This window comes from Artemia franciscana, chromosome 6 (genome assembly GCF_032884065.1).
Source record: "Artemia franciscana chromosome 6, ASM3288406v1, whole genome shotgun sequence".
Classification (NCBI taxonomy): Eukaryota; Metazoa; Arthropoda; class Branchiopoda; order Anostraca; family Artemiidae; genus Artemia; species Artemia franciscana.
The window spans coordinates 12,744,164-12,762,474 of record NC_088868.1 but is presented as its reverse complement, the minus strand read 5'-3'; the positions used below and the strand labels follow the sequence as shown (position 1 = coordinate 12,762,474).

The 18,311-nt window shown below is 36.4% G+C and overlaps 1 protein-coding gene across 1 annotated transcript in view; it reads right to left on the bottom strand.

Annotated features, from left to right (window-relative positions):
• LOC136028068 (Golgi reassembly-stacking protein 2-like) overlaps positions 1-17,979 on the bottom strand; it is a 34,838-nt gene extending 16,859 nt beyond the window's left edge. Inside the window, exons 1-2 of the mRNA XM_065705672.1 lie at positions 17,853-17,979; positions 2,650-2,730 (exon numbers count right to left, since the gene is read on the bottom strand). Of these exons, the coding sequence (XP_065561744.1) occupies positions 2,650-2,730; positions 17,853-17,915 (144 nt within the window). The 5' untranslated portion in view covers positions 17,916-17,979. The remainder of the gene's footprint in view (positions 1-2,649; positions 2,731-17,852) is intronic.
• Positions 17,980-18,311: the final 332 nt, after the last annotated feature.

Sequence of the window (18,311 nt, the reverse complement as noted above, 5' to 3'; positions counted from 1 at the left end):
TGGCAGGAGAGACTCTTAAAATATTGAACCAAACAAAACTTAAATTAAAAAAAAAAATCAAGTGAAAGTAAGGAGCAACATTAAAACTTAAAACGAATATAAATTATTACGTATACGAAGGGAGTGTTTCCTGCTCAACGCCACGCTCTTTATGCTAAAGTTTTAATTTTGCTCCTTACTTTCAGTTGAAAAAAACTTGCTTTTCTTTATTTAATTATTGATAAAGATCACTCAAGAGATCAAGCTCAAGAGCTTAAAGGGAACAAGGGAGACCGATTCCTGTATATTGAGAAACCATTCAATTGTGTGGATCATGATGTTTCGGTTGGTAAACTGCATCATATTGGTAAGGATTTTTCATGGTTTAAGTGTTGTATTTATGATTCAGCAGTTGTTCATCATAAACCAAATACTAACAACAAAAGTAATTTGTGATGGCCTGCAGCATTCTATCCAGGATCCATAAAATATATTAATTACCTCCAGTTGGTCCCAAAAGGCCCATCAAGGCAAAGTTATAATCTATTCTTTCGTAATTTAGTATCAAAATCTTACGTGAAATCGTTCGAGTCACATAAAAGTTGCTGCTGTTTCACCAAGAGAAGCGACTAAAATCGAACGATAGAATGACTTGCATAGAAAACAAGCACATCGCAGCAGTTTTTTGATGATCTAATTTTGAATCGGCTATGTCAATGGTTTTGATACTTTAATCCCAGATCTGTATGATTATACATGAATGGTTTTATCGTGATTTTTCTGTTCCCTCTCTGTAACTAATAAATCCTTGAGACCTATGGGTTTAGCAGATGATATTATAATCCTGTGTGTTCGTTTTGCATAAAAACGATTCTGAATAGCTAATCAAGTTGATTAAAACCATCAACCAGATACAAAAGCATATACTATATATAAAGTAGCTAAATTACACATGGATAAAGTAATTGTATAATAGTCGTCAACAACGATAAGAAGACTGTGCACTATTAGAGTTTCCAAAGCCCGTGGGTATTGTGCTATGGTATATATAGCATAAACTGTTGGTGTAACCGCAGTCATGCAGGTGACACTTGTCAAAGATCCCACATCACTAACATCACTCCTACTTCTTCTGTTCTGACAAATTTATCAACAACAAGAAAGATGAAAGTTTACGTGATGAGTCATAATAATATACACTTAGTGAATATATACTATTTGCTTTGATGTGACGCTTTTGTAATGAGAAGATAGCCATTTGCACAGACATCTTAGCCCCCACCTTCAATTATGAAAATTGCACCAATATTTCAGGTAAAGTATTAAAAGGTCATTTTTCTATGTTCTGGGATAATTATGCTGTCCCTTCCGATATGGCAGCTAAGATTTTTTTCCTCTCTCCTTTTTTTTCTAACTCCTACCAAAAGTGATCTGTTTTTGGACAATAGCTTTAGTTTTAGATCTTAGCTTTTAGAAATTCTACTTGAAAGCAAATACTGTAAGCGTCTAATAATAATAATAATAATAATAATTTATTGTTACCCTCTGCATACAACACAAATGCACTAAAGGGGAGTATAAAAAAAATGAAAGGAAAAACAAAAAGGGCACAGAAAAAAAGGAACATGCACAATTCTTGACAACTTCAGACACTTTAGAACACTTTTTTTTATTAAAAATAAAACATCCTCCAATCAGCTACCAAAGGGTTCTCCTTATGAGATTAAGTAATTCTAATGAAGTGTTGTGGGAAGTGCGGGTATTTGAGCTAATGTAATAAGCTAATGTAATAAACTCAATCATAATTCTACAAATAACAGTCAAATTATAAAGTTAAATGACAGCAATATAGCCTAGCCTTGTAAACACAAATTAGTTCCATGTAAACTTGTCAAGACCCCGAAAAAACAACAAATATTAAAAAATGGAATAAAATAATGAGAAGTAAGAAGAAAAAAAGCAGGTCTAATCAACATTTAATAGGGCTCCTACTTGAAACCCAGTCTTTAGTATTGTCTGTTTCTGAGTGTTTAATTGGGGGATAGAAGAGATCTTGAAAAAACACTGGGGAAGAAAAAAGCACATCCAAAACATTTATTTTATGGCCCTTGATATACCTTTTTCTAAATCTTCTGAGAGGCAAATGTCATTCGGAAAGTTCTTTGGGTGTATTTCTATCTAATAATTTAATTTCAGCTATGGGTTAGATCATTTGATGAATTAAATCTTAGAGGGGACATATAAGAGGAATAGACCAAGGGAGGCCAAAATAAGAAAAAAACGAATTCATAGGACACAGTTTTCTTATTCAGGAATGTGAACATTCCTTTTGGAATCTTCCCATGTGTATGCATCTTTTTTTACCCAAATATTATGTATTTCCCTCTAGTTCCCACTACAGACAAACATTGGAACCAATCCATGAAAATTTATGAAAGAAGGGGCAAAATGTATTTTTCAAAATCTAGAAGGTAGGAGACAATTTTGTTTAAATAAATAATACTAATAAAGGGTGTTTTCCAACGAAAACGTCAAGAAAAGGCATTTCTCAAAATCTAAGGATGCAAATAACCCCTGCCCCCAACTGGTACCACTGGTGACGAATGAGAAATTTAGTGTTCATGACTACAAAAAAGTAAAGTAAGCACTTATGGATTAATGCATACTTACAAGCCTTGTGTTTTCAATTGCTACAATAAAGTCGAAAAATGCTTCTAAGCCCGCATAATAGCCAGGTGAACCTTCAATTACCTATAAAAAAAAACAAATCATTTGCATATGAGTCATAGATAAATAAAAAAAAAGAACAAAGGGCTCTTAGGAAGTTATTAAATAAAAAAACGGGTTTTTTTCAACTGACAGGAACAATACTTAAACTTAAAAAAACTGAAATCATTCTGTATATGAGGGGGGCTACGCCCTCTTCAATTCCTCCTTCTTTGCACTAAAGTTTGACTTTTATCAAAATTCTTTAAGAACAACTACTGAAATACAAGCGCCATGGAACTGAAATAAGAAGAATTTTAAAACGCTAAAAACTTTAACATAACAAGCAAGGGAAAAAGGATGGGGCAGTCCCCCTCATGTATGGAATATTTTCTATTCGTTTTAAGTTTAATGTTGCTCCTTACTTTTGGTTGAAAACTAGTTTGTCTTTTTAATTAATTTTTCATCAGTTTTCAAACCATAGCAGAGCCCCTCCCCCCACAAAGTCTCCAGTAGAGAATCCCCCCACCATAAAATTTCTCTATATTTCCTAATAAAAAAAAACACTATATGTGAACAATGGGGAAATTGCATGATTTACAGCCCTTTCCTCAGTGGCTCTGGGGGGAGGGGTCCATGTCATCCCCAGAGGTATATTTACTGGACCTTTAAACTATGTTGAATCAAATGGCTATCTCAAATTTTGATTAGATGTCTTTGGGGAACAAGGGGTGTGGGGAAGAGGAGAGCTAGTTGCCCTCCAATGTTTTTGGCTACTTAAAAATGACACTAGAGCTTTTAATTCCAGCTTGCGTGAGCCCTCTCCCAATCTTCTAGGACCATTGGTTTGATATGACTGCCCGTGGGGAAAAAACAACGAATAAACATGCAACCCTGATCTTTCTTCTTACAAAAAATACAAAATTCAACATTTTGTAGATAGGAGCTTGAAACTTCTACAGTAAGGTTATCTAATATGCTTAATCTGATGTTGTGAGTTTTGTTAAGACTTCTTGACTTTGAGGGTATTTATCCTATTCTTCGAAAATCCTGCGGTTTTCTTAGGCTATGTAGCTTTTAATGGGTACTGTTAAACTTAATGAATTCAAAGTATTTTGGAATCAGCATAAAATGCCAATTTTTTTCAGTTATTAAATGTTATCAAAAATTTTTTTTTTAGTTTTGGTTACAATTTGGATAACTATTTGGATAACTCCTTACTTACAGTTCATTAGCAAAAACTGTTTAATATTCCAAGACATTTTGTTGCTACTTAGAATCTAATGAGAAACCAAGACTGCAACACAAGGGTGTAACACTCAGGTGATAAATAGAGTTTATAATTTTAAGCCTTTTAAGGCATAACACTATTTTTGAAAATAAGAAAATGTCTTTATTTCATATTAATTAGTTGCAAATGGCGCCTAAGCTAGCTATTTTCAATTTGGCCTCATAAGATAGGAAGATCTATGAACAAACCATTCCAAAATAATTTTTTTTTATTATTTTAAGCATTATCTCAAAAAGAAATTTTCTTCAATTATCATTTTGAAAACTTGTAAAATATACCTTTTTCTTTTTGACTATTTCAACTGATGTCTAAAAATCATTCATAGAAGGTCTTGAAGCAGTGAAGCACCTCGTTGCAACTTAGCTGCAACTCTAGACATATTGGGATAGACGTTTTTGCCTTTGGGCATTGAAATATCAGACTGAAAAGCTCTATACTTTTTTTTTAATTCTGATCTATTGGAGCTTCTCATTGTTAGAATGTTAGACTAGAAGCAATTTAGTAAATTGATTTGTTCTTATTTCTGCTGTGTTGAGAGCAGAATAAAATCAAATAATCAGTGATCAATGATTTTTCTGATCATCTTGCATAATCTGCAGTATAGGAAAAGAGCCCTTTCCATATTGTTTAGACCTGCAGTGCTTCATCAGATCCTTCAGTGCATTTTAGACTGGAATTTGGAAAAAAGGGGATATAATCACCATTTAAAATTTATTAGCATCTTCTTTTCTGTCCGAGTTATGTATTCTTCTTTTTCTATTTCAGCAAACGAGGGCTTTTCAGTTGAGACTATTCAGCCCCTTTCCTTTTGATTGACTCTGTGAGATAAACAGAGCTACTGAATTGGTTGCTTCTTATTTATCTTGAATCAGTTCAAGTTTCTTTCTACAAATACTGTACAATTCTGCATTTCTGTATGATTAAGGAAATTTTAAAAAAAAAAGCAGAAGTGAATTTCATTTAGGAAGGACCACTTGATTAACTACTCTTTTTGAACAAAATATCTAAATCACAGACAGACTCCATATTTAACAGACTTAACCCATAATCATTACATAGCAGAATAATTGAATTTAAATATGCTGCACTTCAAGGGTACCTTTCTTTTATACATTGAAAAATGATATTTTCTAGATTATAATCAGCCAATCATGACTAACCTACTCTAGACTACCAGCCAATACTAACTATTTAAACCTTTATGCATCATGTCCAAGATTATGAGCCTATTTGGAAATGTACATTTTAATCAAGAGATTCGTCCAAAATTACCCAGGACTAATATTATGAATTTTTAAGTAATTCAATAAAAAAAACTAATTTTTTTAGCTGAAAGTAAGGAGCGACATTAAAACTTAAACAAACAGAAATTACTCCGTATATGACATGGGTTGTCCCCTCCGCAATCCCTCGCTCTTTACGCTAAAGCTTCTAATTGTTTTAAAAAGTAGAATTGTGGCAAAGAGTCAAACTTTAGCGTAAAGAGCGAGGGATTGCGGAGGGGACAACCCATTTCATATATGGAGGAATTTCTGTTTGTTTTAAGTTTTAATGTCGCTCCTTACTTTCAGCTAAAAAAAAATAGTTTTTTTTTATTTAATTTCTGAACGTTTTTGAATTAATGCATGTTTGGTTTTGGCTCTCCGCACATAAATTATTAAAATGAAATTTGTATATTAATTCTTTTTTTGGCTAAATGGCTTTCTCTTAGTTTTGATCAGACGATTTTGAGAAATAAGGGGTGGAGAAGGAGGCCTAGTTGCCCTCCAATTTTCCGGCTACTTAAAAAGGCAACTAGAACTTTTAAGTTTTAACGAACGTTTTTATTCGTAAAAAAATATACGTAACTTAAGAATTAACTTACGTAACAAACTTTCATAATCTTATATTTTTATTATGTATACGAGGGGGTTTGTACCCTCGTTAATACCTCGCTCTTTACACTAAATCGTAAGTTTTGTCCTAATTCTTTAAGAATGACCCCTGAATCAGAAAGGCCGTAGAATAAATAGTTGAAATTACTAAAAATACTTTAGTGTAAAGAGTGAGTTATTTATCTCCTCCTAAATACCTCGCTCTTTATGCTAAAGTATTTTTAGAACCCCTCATATGCATAATAATCTCTGTTCGTTTTAAGTTTCAATGCTACTCCTTCCTTTCATTTGAAAAAACGTTTTCATGTTTATTTTTCATTGTTTTCTTATAGTAATGCTAGAAAATCCTGCGCCCTTTTCATTGAATTTTTCTTCCCCCATCACAGATTCCTGCAAGGAAAGATCCTCCAACATAGCCCCCTCCCCTCAGCCCCACCCCCAAACAGAATAAAATCCCCCTGAAAACGTCTGTACACTTCCCAATAACCATTACTATATGTAAACACTGGTCAAAGTCTGTAACTTGCAGCCCCTCCCCCAGGGATTATGGGGGAGTAAGTCATCCCCAAAGACATAGTTATTATGGTTTTCGACTATGTTGAACAAAATGGCTATCTCGAAATTTTGATCCGCTGACTTTGTGAAAAAATGAGCGTGGGAGGGGGCATAGACGCCCTCCAATTTTTTTTGTCACTTAAAAAGGGCACTAGAACTTTTTATTTCCGTTAGAATGAGCGCTCTTACGACATTCTAAGACCACTTGGTCGATACGATGACCCCTGGGAAAAGAAAAAAAAAAATAAACACACACCCATGATTTGTCTTCTGGGCAAAAAATATAAAATTCCACATTTTTGTAGATAGGAGCTTGAAACTTCTACAGTAGGGTTCTCTGATACGCTGAATCTGATGGTGTCATTTTCGTTAAGATTCTACGACTTTTAGGGGGTGTTTTCCCCTATTTTCTTAAATATGGCAAATTTTCTCAGGCTCGTAACTTTTGATGGGTAAGACTAAACTTGATGAAACTTATATATTTAAAATCAGCATTAAAATGCGATTCTTTTGATGTAGCTATTGATATCAAAATTCAATTTCTTTGAGTTTTGGTTACTATTGAGCCGGGTCACTCCTTACTACAGTTTGTTACCACAAACTGTTTGATTATTGGAATTGTACAGCAAATTTTCTGATTAAACCACTAACAATGTATATAAAAAATAGAAACTCAAAATCTGAATTCCCTCCTAAATCCCAATATAACATTTATTTTTGTTGGGAAATGAACTTTAAAAGCACCCTCCCACCCCACACCCAAATAGGCAAATACACGCCCTGAAATTGTATATATGCAATGAATTTTCCATCATTTTGACAAATTGTAAAATCAATTTGAAGAAAAGAGTACTGATACCCCTTATATAGGCTACCTACAAAAAAAAATGATCCAATAAATAGCAGTCCTTTGTCCCAGTATTTTACAAACTGGTTGAAAACATTGAGAGGGAGTGTCCCTACCTCCCCTAAAATGCAACACTCCTACCATCAGCAGGTATGGGGTGCGTTTTCAGGGTAATAACTAGGTCTAATTATATGGACAAAGAACACAAATGGTATATATTCACATACTTTAGCTAGGAAGAAAGTAAATTCATAATTTGATACCTTTAGGCTCTTCCCAAATTTAATAATTGCTTCTGGAGCCAATTCCATTTTGAGCCCTTGATGGGCCCCCAAAAGGTAACTAATTGACTTTTCAATAATCTTTTGGACTACGACACTAATCAAAAAAATAGTTAAAAACTAATTTGAAATAAAATATAGCTTTTAAACAAGGTCCTAAATAACTCTCAATAGTGTTTCAGTGCTCTGTTTATAACAAATAAAAATAGAAACAGAACAAGAAAAGAGAATAAGAGTGCAGCAATGCTGCCTATCCAAAGTTGTTATTTTCCTTGTTGTTCAAGATGTGGACTGTAATTGACTATTCAAGGTTTTCAATAATGGTGTGATTTTTATTTTATTGTGATGCCTTTTTTGAGGGGTATCAGTCTCTTGTTAAAATTCCTGCTAAATTATTTTCAAATTAATATTGTACTGTTAAGATTAATAAAAAATAATAATAACCATTTCTGATTCAGCTACAAATGGTAATTTTTTCTCACTAGACAATTTTTCTAGAAATAGACTTTAAAATTTGGGCTGCTACATGCTGTTTTCAGCCTCTTTAAAAGCTAAAATGGAATTTACCTAGGAAGCAATTACAAATTTTGAACAAGCATAAAAAAAAGCATCAATTAATGTATTTACTTTTTCCTTACCAAATTATGTGAATTGGTAAATGCCTAGTTAATATATTTTGCAGCAGGAGAACTTTTATCTTTACTTCTTTCCTTGTTTTTCTAAGAAATTCATGAATTTCTTAGAACCTATATATTAACAGAGTATACACCCCCATGCCCCTAATGGGTAAATGTATCATACTTCATGCTCTTTACAAATATAATAATTGCTTCTATCACAAATACAAATTTAAGCACTTTTTGAGCTCTTAAAAATGAAAATTTTCCATTAAAGTATCAGCCATTGGTCACTTTTGACAAAATAATGCTATGTTTTCTCAGTGCTGTTTTCTTGGTCGTTTTTGACAAAATAATGCTACATTTTCTCAGTGCCAAAACTATCAATATGTGCCTTTCCACTGTTTTTTTTTTTATGTTTGTTTGTGATCCTATCACCATCATGTTGCATGGCTTCTAGAATGTTCTTGTTATGTCTGCACACTTGCAGCTCATGGAATTTTGACTGGTCCCATATTATATTTTGGGCCAATATTATGATTAATTAATGCCATCCTACTGAATTTTTTTTATTTTTGTTTTCGACCCTCTCACCTTCATGTAGGCCAATTTCTATCATATTTTTGTCATGTCAGCATAATTGCAGCTCTTATAATCTTGACTGGCTCCACATTATACTCTTGGCCAATACTTTGATAAATATATGCCATCCCACTATTATTTCTTTATTTATGTTTGTTTATTACCTTCATTTTGCCTTAATTCTACCATATTTTTGTTTTGTGTGTTCACATGCAGATCACATAATTTTGATTGCCCATATCTATTTTGGTCTAATACTTTGAACATTGTGTGTCATACCATTGATATTTATTTATATTTGTTTGTGTTCCTATCACCTTCATGTATGCTATTTTCTTTCACACTTTTATCATGTCAGCACACTTACAGCTCACATAAATTTTACTGGTCCCATATTGTAAATTTAGCCAATTCTTCAAATAGCATGAGCCATCCTACTAATGTCTCTTTATGTTTGTTTGAGATCCTATTGCCTTTATGTAGCCTGATTTCTGTCATTGTTTGTCACGCCTGCACACTCGCAGCTCATCCATCTCTGACTGGTGCCACATTATTTGACCCTTTACTTTGGGTAATATTTGCCATCCCACTGATTTTTCTTTATCTTTGTTTATGATTCCATCACCTTGAAATGTACTATGGATATTGTGTCATTTGTGAAGGTATTGTATGTCTCTGTTATGTGAGATAAATATGGGTGATTTCTCTTTCCTTTTGAATTCTTCTATTCTTAATTCAGTTATATTTGATCAACCAAGTAGTGCTGATAAACAAGAGGCACACACTTTTGACCCTCTCCTTGAATCTTTGGTTAGTTCTAGCTGTAATTATCACACCACCATTGATTATTGTGATAATATTATGCCCTCACTCTCTTCAAACAGTTGCTTTAATGTATTTTGTTTGCATGTGCGTGGGATAAGAGATAAGTGGGACAGTCTTAAATTGTATCTGTGGTCTGATAATTCTTGCCCTTTTGATGTCATAGGCTTGATGGAAATATGGTTATCTGACAGTGATAATTTTACAGCTTATGATATGCATGGTTATATTGCTATTCATGTCCCTAGAATGGTAACAAAGTGTTCTGGGGGTATTTCTTTGTTCATAAAATATAGTAATGAATTTTGTAGAAGATCTGACCTTGAATTGTTGTTTACATTGGTGGTGTCTAATAGTAGGACAGTTTATTCTCTTGTTATTGATCTGAAAAGCCAGTTTGCATGTGATACTATTTGTTTGTTTTATAAGCCCCCTCCTTTTCCAACACATCTGTTCTGTGATTTGCTTGATCAGCTTTCTGGTGTGGGGACTTTCTCTAAAAAACGGATATGTGTTTTGGGAGATTTTAACTGTAATATGTTAAATGTTGGATCAAATGATGAATGTGACCATCTTTTTTATGTATTTTCTTCTTCTGGGCTACTTCCTTCAATTTTTTTCCTTCTTGTGTTGACCCTTCAAGAAATTCTGCCACTTTAATCGATAATATTTTCACTTCTCATTCTCCTAATTTGAAGTTCTCTTCGGGTCTTGTTTTCACTGATCTTTCTGACCACTTCCCTATTTATCTATCACTATCTGTGCCTAAAACAGAGATTACTGTGGATGAGAAAGGCAAGTCTTCTTTTAGAACTTTTACAGATAAAGAAATTTCTAATTTAATACATAGTCTTCAGAGTAATAATTGGTCTAGTGTTCTTGAAGCTAATGATGCTGATTGTGCAACTATATTATTCTTGTGTTGTATGGGAACTCTGTTGGATAAGCATTTCCTCTTAGAAAGAGGCCAAGGAATTTTACACCTAAATGCCCATGGATGTCTAGAGGTCTGATCAATACAACCCATATAAAGGCATCTTTGTTCAAGGCTGCATGTAAAAGTAAGACACAGGAAGATCTTCTTAAGTATAAACATTACAAAAATGTGCTCACTTCTTCAGTTTGCTTAGCAAAAAAGCTGTATTTTTCATGTCAAATTAATAAGTGTAAGAGGAATTTGCACAAGGTTTGGACTGCAATTAATGAAGCTCTCCCCTGCAAAGAAACTCAACAATCTTCCCCATCTCTTTATAGGAAAGCTGATGGATCTGTTGTGGACAAAAAATCCTTAGCGAGTGCCTTCAATTTGTATTTCACCTCACTTCCCTCAGTTCTCATTCCACCCCGAGTAGAGTAGTTGTTTTCCTTTGACAAAGAAGTTTTTTTTCCTTTCCCCATGTAGTACTACTGAGATTTCTAGTATTATTTCTCAACTTCCAAGCAGTTGTTCAGTTGATAGTTTTGGTTTGAGTAATAATGTCCTTAAAAAAATCAGTCAGTTTGTTTCATCCCATTTCCACCCCTGAGTAGAGTAAGCTGTTTTCCTTTGACAGAGAAGTCTTTTTTCCTTTCCCCATGTAGTACTACTGAGATTTCTAGTATTAAAATGATCTCGCCACGGAAAAGCGGAGAGGACATTTGTGCCTCCTGTAAGGTAGCACTTACGCCGGAATCCACCGCCTTGAACTGTGACAATTGTTCGAAGTGGTTGTGTACTCAGTGTATCGAGATGCCAATGACTAAATATAAGCTTATCAATAACCTTAGCGAGGGAAACGAGTTCCACTGGCTCTGTCCTCTATGTGAACTTGACCCACGCCAAAAGCGAGGCATAAGCAAGGAGGACGTTGCCAGCATTGTCAGTACCATAGTTGCAAACTCAACCAAGCAACTCAAGGAGGATATCAAAAGCGACATGGAAGACATGCTGTCTGGTCTTACAAAACGAGTTGGGGACATTGAAAGAGAAATGGATAAACTGTGCACAACGGATGACATGCGGACTGAAGTAAAAAAGCAGTTAGACGACGGCCTGCAAGCTATCTCAAAGACACTAGCCAGTGAAATAGATAAGAAGGTAGCCGAAGCGCTACAAACTGACAGAGAAAGACAAAGGCGCAAAAACAATCTTATCGCATTCGGGGTCCCAATCAACCCTTCTCTGTCAGTTGAAGCGCAAAACACAGCCGACAAAACCTTCATCGAGGAATTCCTACAGAAAGAATACGGCATGCTTGTTACTGTCACAAATGTAAGGAGGCTGAATAAGCGACCTTCTTCAGTGTCTGCTAAAGATCCGCCCAAAACCACGGTACCAACTGTCTTCACGGTTAACAACCCTTCGTTGCCCAGGAAAATCGTGAACACGTCTTACGAAAGAAGAAATAACAAAGATGCTGTACAGTTCCGCCACGACAAAGTTAAAGCTGACAGGGACAGTAGAAAATTACTATTGGCAGAACTGCGTGATCGTGTCTCCAACGGTGAACCCGATCTGGTTATCAGGGGCAACAAAATCGTCCAAAAAAACCCGGAAGCAATGGTGGTGTGATTCCAATTTTCACCCCACCATTAGTGTATAGTGTAATTAGTTCTGCTTTTCCTGGTAAAAATAAAAATGTTGATGTAACCCTTAGTGACACTATTAGTGACAATTCATCAGACTCGTTTGAAACTGCGGAGGCTTCCCAGGAAGAAGAAGAAGACTTGAGCTTTGTTTCTGTTGAGGAAGAAAGTGACTCTGGTGAAAATAACAACAGACGAACCATACTGGACAGAAGCCAACCAGAATCAGCAACCGTAAGTTCTGACTTTAGTGTATGTGTTACTAATGTTGACCAGTTGCCCAACAAAATTGATGAACTAAAAACCCTAATTGACTCAAAAAAGTTCGATGTGATCTTACTGACTGAAGTCTGCCCTAAAAACAGTAGTAACAAACTTCACGATTCCCATGTGAAAATCCCGGGTTACCAAGTTCTCTCAAATCTGTCGTCCCAGGGTTGCAAAAGAGGAACACTAGCCATCGCTAAAGCAGGATACAATACAAAGATAATTGATGTTCCTCTCCTTTGCCCCTTTGTTGAGGCAGTTTGCTTTGATCTATGTGTGCCAGGGAGCCATGTGTCAGAGACAGTCAGAATCGGATGCATCTACAGAAGTCCCTCAGCCCCATCCCAAGTTGTAACCGAACAAGCAATAGCAGAAATAATATGCACACTAAATTCGAACCTCAAAGGACATCTGCTTATTACCGGCGATTTCAACCTTCCATCTATAAACTGGATAAACGGTTTTGGATATGGTGCCACTCCAACCAAACAAGACAAGCAACAGCCTTTCCTAAATTGCCTCAGTGAATTGTCCCTACACCAGATAGTTGACCAACCAACTAGATACAGATTGTTTCAGCGCCCAACAATACTTGACCTGGTTATCTTGAATGACAAAAGCTTAGTTCAAAGTATTGATTACTCGCCACCCCTTGGTAAAAGCGATCACCTAACTATAGAGCTCATGCTGAAAGTGAAGGTACTTAAGAACAAGCTAGTCAAAAAAGTGTTTGTCGACTACATTGCTATTCGAAATGAATTATCCACTACAGACTGGCCGAATGTACTAAGTGGCACAGTTGACGAACAATGGACCAAATTCAAGGGTGTTTTGCTGAAAGCCCAGGATGCCCACACAAAGACCAGTTTCAAACCAAAACCTAGATCCCTCCCCTACATGACAAAAGACATCAAAAGAGAAATAAACAGGAAAAAGAGGTCATGGAAAAAGTTCAGGCAGTCAGGAGACCTGCAGCAACACACAAAATTCACCAAGGCACGAAACAAGCTGAGAAACCTCACCAGAAAACTCTACGAAAATCTGGAGTCCAATCTTGCCAAAGAAAGTAAGACAAATCCTAAAAAATTCTGGAATTATGTCTCTAGCAAGAACCACTCCCGTCGAAATATCCCCAGACTGGTGAAACCCTGTAGCACTACCGTAACCAACATAACTGATGTAGCAAACGAACTAAATAGGCACTTTGCTTCAGTTTTCACCTGTGAACCGGAAGGCCCCCTGCCAAACTGCCCGGGCTATGAAGCCCCCACAACGATGGAGCAAGTCAGCATCGACCCCTCCAACATCCTCAAACGGCTTCAAAATCTTGACACGAATAAATCGGCTGGACCAGATCACTTACACCCAAGACTGCTGAAGGAACTGGCAACCATCATCGCAGGACCACTGTCTGACCTATTCCAAAAGTCTATTAATGCCAAATCTGTCCCATCTGATTGGAAAACTGCTTTTGTGACCCCAATATTCAAAAAAGGCAGCAGACTTAAAGCAGAAAACTACAGACCTATAAGTCTCACATCAGTAGTCGCAAAAATCCTTGAAAGAGTGGTCAATGATACAATACTAGAACATCTGAAAGTCAACAATATCCTATCCCCTAATCAGCATGGGTTTCAACCAGGAAAGTCAGTTGAAACAAATTTACTGGAAACATATGACATCATTACAGATTTGCTTGACAAAGGATTGCCAGTGGACCTAGTTTTACTAGACTTTGCTAAGGCCTTTGATAAAGTCCCACACAAAAGGCTAAGAGAAAAGCTTACTGCTGCCCAGTTACACCCCAACCTGGTTGATTGGCTTATGGACTTCCTGTCAGGACGAACCCAGAGAGTCAGGCTATTTGGTGCTGGAGGTGAAAAGGTCTTTTCCGAGCCCTGTGATGTCATCAGTGGAGTACCGCAGGGAACTGTTCTTGGTCCCACACTGTTCAACATCTACATCAATGATATATTCAGCGAGGTGGAAAACAAATTGTCTCTCTATGCTGACGACTCAAAGCTATTTGGAGCAGTGAATGTAAAATCCCTGCAAACAGACGTCCAGAAAATCCAGCTGTGGGCAGACAAATGGCTCTTATCGTTCAATATAAGCAAGTGCAGCACGCTACACTTTGGACCCTCAAACCCATGCGCCCAATACCATATGCATGAACATGCCTCCAACTCCGATCCCCCCATCAAGACCAGCACAGAGGAACGCGACCTTGGGGTCATCGTTGACAGCCTTCTCAAGTTCCATGCCAACACCATCAAGAGCGTGTCCCAGGCCAACACAAACTTAGGTCTGATCAAAAGAACAGTTACCAGCAGATCCCCACTAGTTTTCCTGAAACTTTACAAGGCACTAGTCAGACCCGTTTTGGATTTTGGCATGTGCGCTGCCTTCCCAACATACAAAGGAGATGTCAGGCTAATTGAGGGAGTCCAGAGGAGAGCAACCAAGGCCATCACAAACCTTGGAGACAAACCTTATCAAGATCGTTTACGGGCTCTCAACCTCCCTACCCTCGTGTACAGGCGCAACCGTAGCGACATGATGATGACCCACAAATTGCTGAACTCATCATATGCCAAGATCCTGCCCATCCACCCAGGCCCCCCACAGTGCACCAGAGGACACTCAAAGAAGCTGTTCAAGCAGTCAGTCAGAACCAGGGCCAGAAAAAGTTTCTTCACCAACAGAGTCGTCAGCCCCTGGAATGAACTGTGTGAAGCAACAGTCTCAGCCCCCACCCCCGAAGCATTCAAGAAGGCACTGGATAAAGAGTGGGCCACGAAAGACTGGAAGTATGAGTGGGACATTCCGTCCTGCTCATACCTGCTATGAGACATCACCGACTCAACTCAGGAGCATTCAACAGATCTACAGATCTTAATTTGCTCCGAAGTGCAAATTAAGGTAATTAAGGTAATTATTTCTCAACTTCCAAGCAGTTGTTCAGTTGATAGTTTTGTTTTGAGTAATAATGTCCTTAAAAAATCAGTCAGTTTGCTTCTCATCCCATCTCACACATAACTAACCTCTCTCTTTCTTCTGGTATTTTCCCTCATTTATTTAAAGTTGCTACTGTTGTACCTTTGCATAAAAAAGGTGATTCTTCTCTAATTTCAAATTACAGACCTATTTCTCTTCTTCCCATCATCTCAAAGGTTGTTGAAAAAGTAGTGTATTGTCAACTCTCTTCATTTGTATTTAGTACTAATTCGACTGCTGGAAATTCTCTCATCACTAACCATCAGTATGGTTTTTGTCCCTCATTCTCTACCTTGCATCCACTTTCTGATGCAACTGAGTTTGTGTGTGTTAATCTGGACAAGGGCTTGTGTGTTTTGGGTCTATTTCTTGACTTTTCAAAGGCCTTTGATATGGTTGACCACAATGTTCTTCTGTCTAAACTATCTTTATTTGGAGTGCATGGAGTCCCACTAGAATGGTTTAGGTCCTACCTCTCAGAGAGATCTCAGTATGTTTTGGTTAACTGTACTTCTTCCTCTACTTTGCCTGTATTGAAAGGTGTCCCACAAGGCTCTGTGCTTGGACCACTTTGTTTCTAATTTACATTAATGATCTTGTTGATGGTCTATCCCATGTTCACCCTGTTCTTTTTGCCAATGACAGTAACTTTTTCATTGCTGCAGTGGACCTGCCATCTGCCACTTCTATAGCTCAAGGTCTTCTTGATAAAGTAAATGATTGGTGCTGGTCAAATGGTATGGCTCTTAACAGCTGAAAGAGTGCCATTGTCAACTTCAGGACCCCTTACCATATGAGAGACATACAAGAGCCAATCACCCTGACTTTTGGGAACAATATTATACCACAAGCTACTATGGTGAAATTTCTTGGTGTGTATCTTGACTGTTTTCTTTCTTTTAAACCGCATATAACTTGCACCCATTCCTTAATCCTCTGCCAGTCTTCAATGTTGCACCAGATTAACTCATTTCTTCCTCCTGATATTATGGTTTCTCTTTATTATGCTTTTATTTATCCTTACCTTTCTTATTGCTCCTCTGTCTAGGGTAATACTAATAAATCTCTTCTCTGCTCACTTCAAAGAGCCCAAAATAGGGCAGTGAAGGCTACTTTTCTTCTCCCTTGGCATTACCCTTCCTCTGATCTTTATAATGATACTGGAATAGCTCTGCTTGATCATATTATAGGTAAAAGTACTCTTTATTTTGCACATTCTGCTTTTGTAGGTACTCTCCCACTGCCCCTACAGCAGTTTTTCTCACAGACAGGCTCAGGTAGGTACTTTTCTTCTTTATGTAATTCTTCTTGATGATTTATTTTACCAAAATGATCTTCTACAGCAGCCCAGAGGTCTCCAGTATATCAATCAATTCTATTATGGAACTCCATCCCTTTGGATGTCCCTCTTTTTCTTTCAGCAAAGGCATTATTTTGTTGGGTCTTTCCAATTTAATAATTTTTCTCTCTCTTTATTAATCCTTCTCTAATTTGTATGTCTCTTCTCTTCTTTTAAAATCATTTTCAGCTATATGTTAAATCTCCTTCTAAATCTTCTATTTTTTTTATTTTTTTATAATAGTGCTTTATTCTTGTTCTCTGTGTTCCATTACAAGCAAAGCTTCTTGGGCATATTAACTGCTTTACTTTTGTAATAGTTTTTTTCTTTTAGTATCAATAAATTGATTGATTGATATGGATATATTTAGGGGTGGGGGTGAAGTTCATTTGTGAGGCAAATCAAGGCTATATTTAGATTTAGAATGCAATTCTGGGTATATATTAGCACATTAGGGGATGGGGATATACAATCTGTTAATATATAGGCTCTGTGAAATTCATGAATTTTTAGAAAAACTGGAAAAAAATGAATAGCCTATAAAGGATCTCCTGCTGGAAAATATATTCTTGTGTATATTATGAAGTCAGAATTGTTTTCTTAGCATTTCTCCTTATGTGGTGAACTGCTCATACATCTATACTACATTTGTTCCTTCAAACTAGCTATTGCAGCCAGACTAGTCACTTGACTCTTTTCCTCAAGAGTTGTCTACAGTAGGAACAAACTCTCCAAAGACAAGGGCTAGATATAACTGAACCTGTTGACAATTTCAAACAAAGGCAGGATGCTGAGTGATTCTTGAGAGAGTTTAAACTTGACTGGGAAATAACTCATCATCCAACTAGGCTATGTGTGGTCACTCTATAACATAGAAGACCAATTAAATCATCAACTCTGGAGCTTCACAAGAAGAATTCCTTAGATTACTCCAAGATTCAATTTAAGACAAAGTCCAGTTTCATGGTATACAGTCTAGTTTATCCATTACTGAATTAGAGGGAGGGGTCACATAGCCTATTTTGGACTCTGGAAACATTCCTTGAAGTTTTTCCCACCTACCTTAACTACTTTCCGATAAATAAAGAAGATCCAACACATATATAATGTTACCTTATTAACCAACCTACCCTTAAAATATGGTAACCCTCAGTACCACCTCCTGGAATATTAAGACTCTGGCTTGCACCCATCTCTTCCAACGTTTAAGAACTACAACTATTTGGGAAATACAATTTTTCTATTCGGCTTGTATAATCTGACATTTCTTTGAAATTTTAAACCTAGATAGCGTTTAATAAAACAAGATACAAGACTCAAATTAGGAGACATGAGGATCGTCATGTGCCTTCCTAAAAAAAGCTTTTTTCAGTTCCTCTATCAATACTTTTGCATAGCAAACAAATATTAACTTAATATTCCTGCTCTCAATTTCACTTATGGCCTTCAAAATGAAACAATCTTTTTAGCTTTTATCAATTTTCTCTTCTGTAAGGAAGTAAAGAACAGAAAGCCTCACATAAACTATTTGTTTCCTCCGGTTACTTTATACATATTTTTGCTCGTTATGATGTGAGCTAAGGTTAGTA